This window comes from Aulonocara stuartgranti (assembly GCF_965226115.1).
Source record: "Aulonocara stuartgranti genome assembly, chromosome: 20".
NCBI classification, from domain to species: Eukaryota; Metazoa; Chordata; class Actinopteri; order Cichliformes; family Cichlidae; genus Aulonocara; species Aulonocara stuartgranti.
Genome location: NC_138956.1, coordinates 11,643,502 through 11,656,072, shown reverse-complemented (window position 1 = coordinate 11,656,072; position 12,571 = coordinate 11,643,502). Strand labels below are relative to the sequence as shown.

Below are 12,571 nucleotides of genomic sequence, written 5' to 3'. Positions count from 1 at the left end.
TCTAATGATGTACGCTGGGTGTTTCGTTTAGATGGGTGAAGAGAATGTGGAAACATCACTTGTTTGTAAATAGAAAGAGAGAAAAAATGTGTGGTGAGAGGCTCCATAAGTCTGACTATGTGTGTGTATATTCACTAATATGAACAAGCGTGGCTTGCGTGTGTGTCCTATAAGTCTGTGTGCGCTGTGAGGCTGTTGTAAATGTGCTGCCGTTGAGCACATGTGTTTGCGTGGTGTGTGAATATGCAGAAATAGAGGGTGTTGTTTGTAGGTGAGTGGGGAAGTAGGTGATCACAGCAGTGAAAGAAAAGAGAAAGAAAAAAACCATGAGAACGGTGAGCAACAACAACAAAAAAAGAAAAGAAACGAAAACATTCCAATTAAAGCAAACAAATTTAAAGTACTGGAGTGAGATCAACCCCAGAGTATGTATAGCATTGAGGGAAAAAACTGAACTTAACATGTCTTGTTAATCAGGTAACAAATAGAACTGAATACTGGAACATTAAATAGACAGCCAAGATGACACTGAACTACAAAAGTCAAAGTAAGTAAGATGATGCACAGGAATGTTTTTTTATTGAACAGATACTGATTTGCATATCAGAGGTGTCTAATGGGGAAATTATGGTCCAAAAGTGGTAGCGTGATTGCTTCTGACTGCTTATCTACCTTTAGACAGTATCTGTTGTCAAAGGGAGCAGTGTGGTACAACTGGTCTGTGGGTACTCTTCCTTGTGCTGCTGCTGGTCAATCAGCCAGCGGCAGATAAGACAGAAATTACAACATACAAACTTAGATGAAACTCAGTGTTAAAAACAGTGACAAGTGTCCACTGTAGTCACAGCCTGTATTTTCCATACTGTATATTGTTTAGTCTTTAATGGGTTTTTTCATATTTGTCTTATCTTAACAGGTTTGAGATTCAAAAACATTTAAATTACCCACGAGAAACTGTTTTAACTGGTACTTTTAAAGTATTGTAATATTATACTGGTCTTTCCTCGCCACATATCAAAAGGATCTTCTCATTCTAATGACATTTCACACAAAATGACTTTCCTGCCAAGCACATCTGGACAAAATGAAAAGGAAACTGACAAAAGATAATGTTTCTGTGACATCTGCAATTATTTATACATTCATTTGTTCTTACAGATGAACATCATCAGTGTACTGTTCCATAACAATCTGATAACAGCGAGTATCCCACCAAACAGATGGAGGTTCCTGTTGGGGTCAGGTGCATCCAACCAAGACTGATTCTGCATTAACAACAATCAAAGAAATGTCCAGTCAAACCAACTGCAGGTGCTTTAATGGCAGGGTGTTGGAAGAAGCTTAGATGAGAAAGGGAGGAAGGATAGGCAGAGAAAATGAGAGAGACGGGGCTGGATGGGGGTCAGTGAAATGAAGTTGTTTTCCATCTGCCTGGATATCACATAACAATGAAGGCAACAGGTACAACCTCAAGTAAACTAGCACATGTGTCTACAGCAGACAAATAGAAGTATATTTTGGCACTGTAAAATACTTTTAAAGGTGAAAACCAAATGAAATGAAAACGTGCACATGAAAAGTATGCCTAAAATTTGATAACTGGCTTTATTAGACAGGCAGACCTCCCCAAGAGGAACACATTCAGTGCCTTATATAGCTTTAAGTTCCAATTAACAATGAAAGCCACCTTAAAGCAGAGAAAAAACATGCTAAAATGACTCTATATACACAGATTATTTGCTCGTGTTGCATTCAGTCATCCTGAAATAACAGACTTTCGCAAAACTGACTAATGTCTACAGAACACAGAAGGACTCATTACTGCAGAATTATGGCAGCTAGACTTTCCTAATTCTAAAGGCTCCTTCCTTCAAACTTTCTAGACTAAACATTTGCTTAAAAGGCATCAACTGCGCAATCTTAAATCACTTTTTGATTAGTACTGAGACCTTCACAATGTCATTGTGTAGCAAAACCTAACATTGGTCAACTGTTATATCATCTCTAAGCCCTACCCTGCCACACACACAAACACAAAGCTCTATTTCAGCTGAATCATTCTCTTGTGGAAAGAATCATAGTGTGCACCATAATGACAGCAGGTTATATAAGCTAATTAACATCTGCTTTGCTTTTTGAGCTCTGTGATGATCAACATATTTCTATCCATCTTGTGATTTTTTCCCCTAAGTATGCTCTATCAAAGTGGGTGGCTATTATGGCGTTGAGGCTTTGCTTCAATGGTGTAGCAGCACCTCTGGCTTGTCCTGGGTGACTGTTCATGTGTTTTCTCGTAAAATGTCTTTAGTCAACTCAGAGGTATCAAATGAGAGACCTAATGTCAGGTCTCATTAGGAATATGGCTTCCTATGTATGTATGTGACCCAAGATAAAAAACAAACAAACAACAACAACAACAAAAAAAACCAGAACAAAGAACATATTATCACTGTCAACTTATTCTTATTTAGCCCTACTGAACTCATACTAGGTAAGATTAATAACATACCATTCTCCCAGAGCCTCTAAGCAGCGCATTCGCCCCAGGATGAGCTCTGGATCCTCTTTGTTCATGTCGATCTTCTTGTCATATGCTACCAAGGCATCTTCCCACTCATGTAGCTTCTCATACCAGGTGGCTTGGATTTCCTAAAAGATGAAAAAATACAGTAGGATAGCGATTACAGAAGACATATCAAACTATAACACTGTATCATAATGTTTTGGGATTATGTGGGTTTTTTCGTGACCATTGGACAACGTAATAAAGAGTTTTGGAAGAGCAATCCTTTTTCCATCTACAGTACCTTACTGTGCTGTATGGTTGACATTTTCTACTTCAACAAGCAATCCTGGACCTGTTACATCTACCAATGACTTCCAGGACTTCTTTAGGGAGCCATGCACGAATGATTAAGCACACACTTTACTGTGAGGGTTCCTGAAGTGTATACTAATCAGGAAAACATTGCATTCTCCCATGGTAAAGCTTTCCACATGGTCAGCACATTAACAAAGGTCCAGAGTGAAACTCTTCTCACTGAGTCTTTACCAAGTTTTCACAGAGAAACAGAAAACCTGCTCTCTAAGGCAAAGAAAAGTCATTTTATATACAAATCAGGGAGGGCTGGTATCTAGTGAGTGGTAGTGTGTTGATTAGTTATAAAACTCAGATTATAAAATCAGGTGTGAATTCTTACAGGAGAGAAGACAGCGAAACTGGGAGAAAGCGCAGTGAGAGGAAACGCACTCAGTGATCTCAAGTCAGAGTCTATCCCTAACCTCTGCATTAGCCTATGGTTCACCTGCTTAACCCACTGAGCTATACCGGCTGCCATTGTAATTTTAAATTTATACCAATATACATTGAAGTGACAGTTGTATGAATATAGGCTTAAAGCCCAGACTCTACGCTTTGGTTTGAGGGCTTAAACAAAAATATTGCATTAATGACTGAGCAATGGCAATACTTATATATAGATCAAATTTAATCAGTCTTGTCTTCATGTCCAAGTTTTAGCGCAATTAATTATTAAAGTTTCTATTGTTTTCTCTTGGTGTGGAGATACTAATTCCCATTTATGATTTATGATGCTGCAAATATCCAATGACCTCAAAGGAAATATGATTTTGGGGACAGCCAATGCCAAGAAACTAATGGCAAATTACTCTAATAGGGAAAAAAGGCTTATTATAAATTTTTGGTTATTTTGGAGACAGTTTCAGACTCTATCCATGTTCACAACTGTTGCAATTAGTATAAATGAATCAGTAAATCATATCCCTCCAATAAATAAATAAATAAATAAATCCAAAATAAAAACAGAATAACACCAGTCTACTCAACTTATTGTCAATGTGCCTCAAGTGCCTTTCTGGCACATTCATTCGAGGAAAAAGGAAAAACCACAGTTAGTTAATGACGTAACTTTGGTAAAAGGGAGGGAGACCGATCCAAATAACCAAATGCTCTTTTCCTGTTATGTAACTTGTGTGGAAAATCAGTGTAATCATATCCAAAGCATGTCCACTCTGACAGTTATTTCATTTATTTTCAAATATGGATCGGGTCCATGTACGGAGAACATGAAACAACCGAGTTTCTAGTAACATTTAGGAGGTGTGGTGCTCTATGTGAACAGAAAAAAATCTGAAAAACAAAACCAATATTTTTCTACAATGGTAGAGTGAAAACAAAAGAATACAAAGCAGTTCATTTAACTTTTATAATGACTCATCCCACACAGGAAAAGCTCGTCATTAAGAGAGAAATATTGCTCCTTTTTTGTTTAGATGAAAAATGACATTATTTTGCATCATAAAAAGGGCCCAGTGGGCCCAAGAGTCATGTACAGCAGACAGACAAAGCAAGTAAAAATTTAAGAACATGCAAACCTCATCTTAATTAGACAAATGAGTCCATAATTCTGTCTCTTGCTGTAAACCCCTGATAAGTACAGCAGATGGCTTTTCCATATGCAGCACATTAGGATCATGGTGTTCTGGTGATATCTGCCTCAAACAACCATCACCCCCACATTAGAATAAGGAAAGGAAGACGTGCAGACAGAATTCCTAATACAATGTAACTCACTAAAGACATATTCAGTCCAAAACTGTTTGAAGAAATAAAAGGGTCTGAGTGTATGTGAATACTGGCCAGTATGGTCTAATTGATTATCCAAGAATTTTTTAGACTTACCAGATGTAAAGAAAGCAGTGGAGTTTATAGCAAATCAAGGCATGGGTTTACATCTTTATTATTATCGGAATCACATTTTTAAATGTGTAATGTAACTTTAACACCATGCTACACCTACATACTATGAGCTATTTTACTTGGACCAAATGCTCACATCTTTCTAAACCAGGAAATGCAATTTTTTTTTACCTAATTAAGTTGTGAACTGAGCCAAATTTAACAGATTGGATAACATTTTTACAGGGTTTGCAACAACAACAGTTGTCCAAGTGTCAATCCGAAAGAAAACCTGGGACACGTTTTTCCTTCTTTTTTCTGGTTGGAAAATGGAAAAAGTACTCACCAGCTCACCAAAATGTTTCATGGCATATTCCAGAACCCCAGATGCTGCTTCTGGCTGCTGCAGTTTATTGTTGATGCTGAAAGAAATGACAAAACAATGGCAAACTGTTAGGCCAATCTGAACACAAAACAGGGGCTTTCAGAGCTTTACTGTTAAGCATGAGGACATGCAGGTATTATCTAAAAAGAAAGACAAGGCAAAGGGACACCGTTTGGAAAACATGACATGGATGTATAAATCCCAATCACAGGAAGTGCCAGCAAAGACTTCTATGCTGCTTAATGAAGCTAATCAACACACTACCTCTCACTAAATCCCAGCTATCCTTAACACTAAGAAATGTGCTTTATCCATGATCCTAGAAGAAAAGCAGCTCACACAATGATGAGGTATTCTTATCCCAGCCAGCCATCAATGCATCCTTTCTCAATGCATTTTGGAAACGTTAAATAAATGTTTGATACTTTAATCAAAGTTGTTTATTGGGAAAACTAAAGGCACCTATTGACATGTGTCATGCTTGTTTGACAAAGGATGATTTCCTGTCAAGACGTCACAATTCCCGTTTGTGCGCCCACCGCTGACCCGCACTGCCATCACATCTGGAAACACTCATATGAACCACGAGTCTATTATACTTCCTCAACTGAGAAACCTGTGTGCAGTCACAGCCAATACATCTGTAAAATGTAGCTTTCAAAAAGTGCTGGTATGCAGCGAAATTCCTGAGGACAGCAAGCAAAAGCTGATGACAGGCATTAGAGCATGCATGTCAGAAATCTGCTTAGACAAAGGGTAAAGGCCAGAAACTGTGATGAAACCGCGCTGCGAGGGGTCATGCTAAAGCTTGAAAGGACCCGTTAGTGCAGACCTGTGTGATGATGGGTACAATTTTTAAAAAAAAATAAATAAATAAATGTAGTAATCTGTTGCAGAAAATTACATTGATTGGATTTTAATGCACAATATTAATAAAACATTTAACTAAAAATGTTCATAAACATACCATAAGCATGGCATTATTAGATGATAAAGACCTGGCATTTATATGAAACATGTACAACAAGAACTGTAGTTTTAGCAAGTACTCGTCCTGTGTGATTCCAATTTATATATTTTTTCCTGACACTTGCAGCTGGGTTTGCAGTGAAACAGTGAAGGTCTCCCTTAGCATTAGTGCCTGCGCAGCAGTGATGAAGGCTGAGACGTAACAGTTATCTTTTATATAGCAAGCCTGCGTTTGTAGGTTGAAGAACTGCCACAAGACTAAAGCACGAGTTTGTCAATCATGAGACTGCTGTTTATGTCACTTCTAGGAGCTTTGTACGCTATTCACTTTGCCTTTAAGGTACCAAAAAACCACTTGGATAACCCTGCACAATGAAAAATTATGCCTATCCTGTACATTTAAATGCATCACCAAGGGCATCTTCACAAGTGTCCATATTTCAAGGAATCAAGACCACAGGATAATTTATCCATATTTGTGACAAGCCAGGAACTTTGAGCAAACATCAGTTAAATCCCCCAGTAAATGAGAACAGGCTGGATTTAGAGAGGTAGGTCTATCACGAATCAAACCAAGCAATCCCCTCGATCTTGCAGAACAGTGATTATTGTTCTTTGACAGACCTCACGAAAATCCCATTAGACTATGATTGCATAATATGAAAATTAGCTTCTTTTAAGTAAATAACCGTTTGTCTGTGACTCTCACGGAGCTTGATAGGGTGCCAGGCACTGTTGCAGTATCCCACGCTCTTAATTAGGCACAACTACCACCCAGTATTCTGAAGAATCCTGACATTATCACACAGGTATGTTGTATATACTTGTTGATTTTAAACCAAACCAAAAAATTACTTCTTCTGTTGTTTGTAATTTACTCTCAACCTCAAAATGAACAAAAAAACCTCAAGTCTCCATGTCCTACCTAACAGAAACAGATATGTTAAAACTGGCCAGATGTGCCTTTATCTGGGATGGCAAATCAGAAGGAGGGCTTTCACTCCTGCAGACCCTGGAGATTTCACTGTCCCTCAGTTAAAGCCATCTGGCTACCAGCTCCAAGCACATGCAGTCTAAATACATCCAGATGACAATGCTCACATAACATTCCTCTCAAGTAAAAAAAATAATAAATTATTAGCAAGCAGAAAATGTACTGATATCACTGTCAAACCCTCTCATGTGTGCAGGGCCCCAAGTACCACTTCCTAACTTTTTACACATTGCACCTTTGGTATATGGAGAGGTCACCAAAAAGTGCATGTGCTGAGGTTTGAGACTGTAAAGCTGTCAATATTATCGCATCTCACCAAGAAATTTTACCAATCTGGTGTGTAAAAATGAACGAGAAAGAAAGCTGATTGAAACTGTTGTTGTGTTGCTCTTCCACAAAAATGTACAAAGACATGTAAAACTAAGGATATACACCTACATTAAAGCCAAAAAGAGGTGCAAGTAATGAAAAAGATATTTTAAAAGAATCAAAGGATCATCATACAATCACTAAACACCAAGTAGTCCCATCTTAAATCGCATGAAATAGTTTTATTTTTGTCCAATCGCAGATTCACTCATTTATGTTGGTACAATAACAAACATGTAAAAACGGTGGAGCCTGGCAGTTTGCAAGATGATAATGATTCTCTTCTCTCTTATATCAGGACTGAAGAAAAACAGTACCAACAGTTCTGCCGTTACGCCTACATGATGATTAGGAATTTTCAAAGCCACTTGACTGTAAACAACAGAGCACTGTACCACTGCTAGAACTCTGGATAGCTAATATTAAAAAGAAAGTGGCTCATGGTTTGGCTGATATGCTGACCAGATCTTTTCTTGGAGTTCATTTCATAAGTTAATCCAGTTATTAAAAACAATCTTTCTGATTATCAAAATTGTCCAATTATTATTGAACCTACAGTGGCTGCAAAAGTATTCGGCCCCCTTGAACCATCCCACATTTTTTCACATTACAGCCACAAACATGAATCAATTTTATTGGAATTCCACATGAAAGACCAACACAAAGTGTTGTACACGTGAGAAGTGGAACGAAAATCATACATGATTCCAAACATTTTTTACAAATAAATAACTGAAAAGTGGGGTGTGCGTAATTATTCAGCCCCCTGAGTCAATACTTTGTAGAACCACCTTTTGCTGCAGTTACAGCTGCCAGGCTTTAAGGGTCTGTCTCTACCAGCTTTGCACATCTAGAGACTGAAGTCCTTGCCCATTCTTCTTTGCAAAACAGCTCCAGCTCAGTCAGATAAGATGGACAGCGTTTGTGAACAGCAGTTTTCAGATCTTGCCACAGATTCTCGATTGGATTTAGATCTGGACTTTGACTGGGCCATTCTAACACATGGATATGTTTTATTTTAAACCATTCAATTGTTGCCTTGGCTTTATGTTTAGGGTCGTTGTCCTGCTGGAAGGTGAACCTCCGCCCCAGTCTCAAGTCTTTTGCAGACTCCAAGAGGTTTTCTTCCAAGATTGCCATGTATTTGGCTCAATCCATCTTCCCATCAACTCTGACCAGCTTCCCTGTAGCTTCCCTTTTAGTATTCAAATTGTATCAATTTAAAAGTTCTAGGTGACTTCCTTCTCGAGTTATCGCATTCACAAAGCTGGCCTGTTCAGGCTGCCACCCACCCAGCAGGGTGACGACAATATCCTATCAGCCTTTTTGGCTGAGGGGTAACAAAAGAACAAAAAATTAAACTCTAAAGTGGCCTGGCTTTTTGGTGATGAGAGAGAGCATGATCCTTGAATAAATTGTAGACATTTTCCTCCTCAGAGGTTAATTTGTATGCAAACCTCGCGGAGGAAAAGAAATCAGACTTTATTACCGGACTCAATCAAATCTAATTAGGAAGCTATCCATTTGAGCCTTCCTGATTTTCATCCCTTTACTTGCCAGGTGCTCGATCTAATTCCTTAGTCTAAAAATACTGAAAACAAAGAGGACATTATTATGTAGTATTTGATTTAAAAATACTTTGGCTTTTACTTCTCTATTTAAAAATTTGAATCCTTCATGTGACTGATGCTAGCCAAACCAACAACTGCTACCACTACATGCACTGATGGAAAATGACACTGACTGACGGAGACTTTGTCTTGCCTTTGCGTCCAAACAACTGTTTATTTGTGGGGCAGCCAAAATGCAATCAATGCTCCCTGAAAGAAAGACCCTAACTATCGAGCATTATTGGTTGTGTTTTGGGGGGTTTCTCCATTGTGCAGATGAGAACACTACTTAAAAATAAACATTTCCCATACAAAGGACATTTGAAAAATTAAATGGATCTAAACAACCAAGATGAGCTAATTTCATAGGAAAATGTGTCAGACAGTAGGCAATGCTGCGTAAAGCCTAAACTGAAAACAGGAAACAAAAGTAATTTCTGTATTAAGATGTACTAAGAAAGAAAAATATGAATATAAAGCACTTGCAAATGGCACAGTAATTAACACTTGAAACCATAAAAGTTTGGAATTCAAGCAACACCAACAATGTTTATTGTCAGATCAAATACCTGCCCTTTATAAAAGTAGAATATTTAACAGGGCCATCCTAATAGTAGAAAATACTATTAACATGGCCAAATTTTGGACCATGAACTAATTTGTTTGTTTTGTCTTTCTACAAACCAACAGTCCCCTTCACAGACCAGCCACAGGAAAACATGAAATGATTGACATTGAAAGCTATTTTTACAACTCTACATTTTTTTATAGCAACATGATTGAATGTCAGAAAAAAAACTAACATTGTACTACTGAATCTTGACATCAGATGTTGACAAAGACAAGGGAAGAGGGTTTGTCTGAATAGCCACTTAGAAAAAGAACGACCCGTTACAAATGAAATATTCAAATAAACAGCGGGGAGGGAAAAAAGGGATTTGAATTACTGCGTAGACCTCATTAGTCTGACTTCAAAGCCAAACAATAACACTACTATTGATAATATTTTGATAGACAATATAGAAACTGAAAGTCAAACTTGTAATACATACAGAATATAAATCTTTCAGCATTGCACAATGGAAGTGATGACCAGCATGGCAAAATTAAACAAGGTCTTCTCATTCTCTGTGTTTGTTAAGCACCAGTGGTTGAGGTAAGCAAGGACGCAAACAAAGTGATTACATCATTCACCAGTTTTGTTCCGGACTGTCCTGAGACATGTATACTTCAACTCATCCTTGACACCATCTGACTAGCCTATTGTCTCTGTTGTTTCTCCAAAAACATCAGGACAAAAGGGCGGTTGTTCCATCACCAAGCAGATGTTGCACCATAGGGAAACACTTAGTGTCCCTTGACTTTGAAACAATTTATCTGAAAAGACAAAATTCTGCTCTATCGCTGTAAAGCTGAGGAGAAAGTTCAGTGATCACGAATGCAGCACTTGAAAAGAGGAAAGAAATATTTAATACTGGTTATTTAACAAATGCATAACTTTAGATGACATTTGAATGTTGTTTTTCTCTCTCCCAAAGCAAGTTAGGCGTGTGAGGGGGTCACTGAGGCATCGCCCAGAGAAACCATTGCGCCTATGTTTACGCCACATTATCACTCCATTGGGACAATGATGCAGTATGCCTTCTCCTGGGTTTCTCACCTTCAGGTCAAAAGGCCAACAGAACGAGGCGTCTCCGGTGGCCCAAAACAGGCAAAAAAAAGCCTGACAGTTACCTCATTGGAATGCTGCTGTTGCTATGTAGACAAAGATATTTGTAAACATTGTTTTCTGCTGAACTACAAATTCAGTTTTAATATATTTCCAATTAAATACGCCAGGTCTTCAACTTTTTTCTGTTCAGTTCAACTGACACCAACTCATGCTGTAATTGATTTTTGTCCTAAACAATGGAAACAAGCATCGGGGGACAGTGATCTCATTTAAAGAGAAGGATTACACAACTTCTAAACAGCTAACTATTTATATACTTCATATGTACGCAAGTATGTACACAAAATCAGTATACGTTTAAGTAAGGAATCTATTATGAATAACAGATATGGTATTAATTATAGCCTATATAGCAAGTGGCATTTTTGGCTTTTTTTTTTACTCACTTGTATACCCAAAAGCCAAAAACACATAATAATTGGCAAAAGATGAAAGAAGGGAATCTCTATACATTGGCACAAGTGGTTTTTGTTTTCTGACCTGCACCACAACTGTTTTACATTCCAGTGTCATGAAATGCTTCTCTGAAGCAATGCCACAAGGCCAACTGTGCATACACAAAGTACTATTCTTCCTAATCTAGCTTCGATCCCTCCAGTACTGTTTATCCTACTGGTTTTTGGGGTGGGTGAGCAGACAGCCACTGCCTGGCCTGCATCCGCTGTACGACAGCAGACGCCACCTGGTAGCCATCACTGGCTTAAGGCAGGGACCTCTTGATGGTCTGCCAGGGAATGAAGTCTGCCACTCTCGGAGCTGGAGGATACCCTGGTGCATACAGTGCCGCTCATTATGGAAAATATGGAAGAGTTTATTTTACTCCTATACGTGACCGGAGTTGGAGATCATTATCCACTGCATTATTTTGAAATTCAATTCTAGCTATAGCTCAGCTGCTTGCATTAAGTGTCCAGACATACCATTCATCTCGTGATTTTATAGCAGCTGCACTGTCAGAGTTGTCATTTCAATTTCTTTGCCATTTTTAGATTGTACTACTAATTAAAGTAGACTGTAAGGAAACACTAAGAAGTACTAAATATTAATAAAAGAGTGAAGAAAAAGTACTATTAAAGCAAATTGAACCTGCACTGGTGGATCTTAAAAGCTAAGATCAGAAATTATTTTTAGGGCATGTCTGATGATTGTTTTGTTAAAGACAACCTAGAGTGTGGAGCATACCCTAACTCTTATGATTTTCTCGACTCTCTGTGTTAACCTCCTAATCTATGCTTTCAGCTGTATACCAAGGCCTCAGCTATGGAGCATCAATATGAAGTCTGTTTTCAAATCTATAAATTTGGTCACAGACCCAACATTGATTAAACGTTTGTAGGGTTAAAACAAAGATATGATCCACTACAATATTTCAACATAATAAAAAAATAAAATAAAGTTTTTAAAAAAAAAACTATTTTGACAGGAACATTCGAGTATCTCAAGCAAATTAAATACTTTCAAAATGGGCCAAACTCAAATCAAAATGTGGAGCTTCTGTGCTGACAGAGCTGACAAGTGGAAGGGGTTCGTAAAGATTATGCAATTCAAGGTTTTGAGATAGACGCTCTGGAATCCACTGGCTCGTGCTTTCACCTCCTGCCTTTCCTGTAACTGAACACAGAGTGCTCTGCTGACAGCTTGGACCCTGTGGTCAATGTTTAACTGCAAACTGTTCTTCCAGTGTATGTAGGGACACAAAAAGCATCTGTGAGCATGTTATGACACCCACGTACTTCTCACTCATCAAAGTCAGATCACTGCTGCAATTAGCACAGCAGGGTGTCCAACTCTTCTTAAACACCAAAGGCAAAAT

General features: G+C 38.2%; 1 protein-coding gene across 4 annotated transcripts in view; it reads right to left on the bottom strand.

Annotated features, from left to right (window-relative positions):
• The window catches only part of mtor (mechanistic target of rapamycin kinase), a 76,488-nt gene that overhangs the window by 28,651 nt on the left and 35,266 nt on the right, over positions 1–12,571 (bottom strand). For all 4 annotated transcript variants that reach the window (XM_082518022.1, XM_082518025.1, XM_082518023.1 and 1 more), the window contains 2 exons: positions 5,046–5,121; positions 2,510–2,649 (listed from right to left, as the gene is read on the bottom strand). In XM_082518022.1, coding sequence (XP_082374148.1) covers positions 2,510–2,649; positions 5,046–5,121 — 216 coding nt within the window. The remainder of the gene's footprint in view (positions 1–2,509; positions 2,650–5,045; positions 5,122–12,571) is intronic.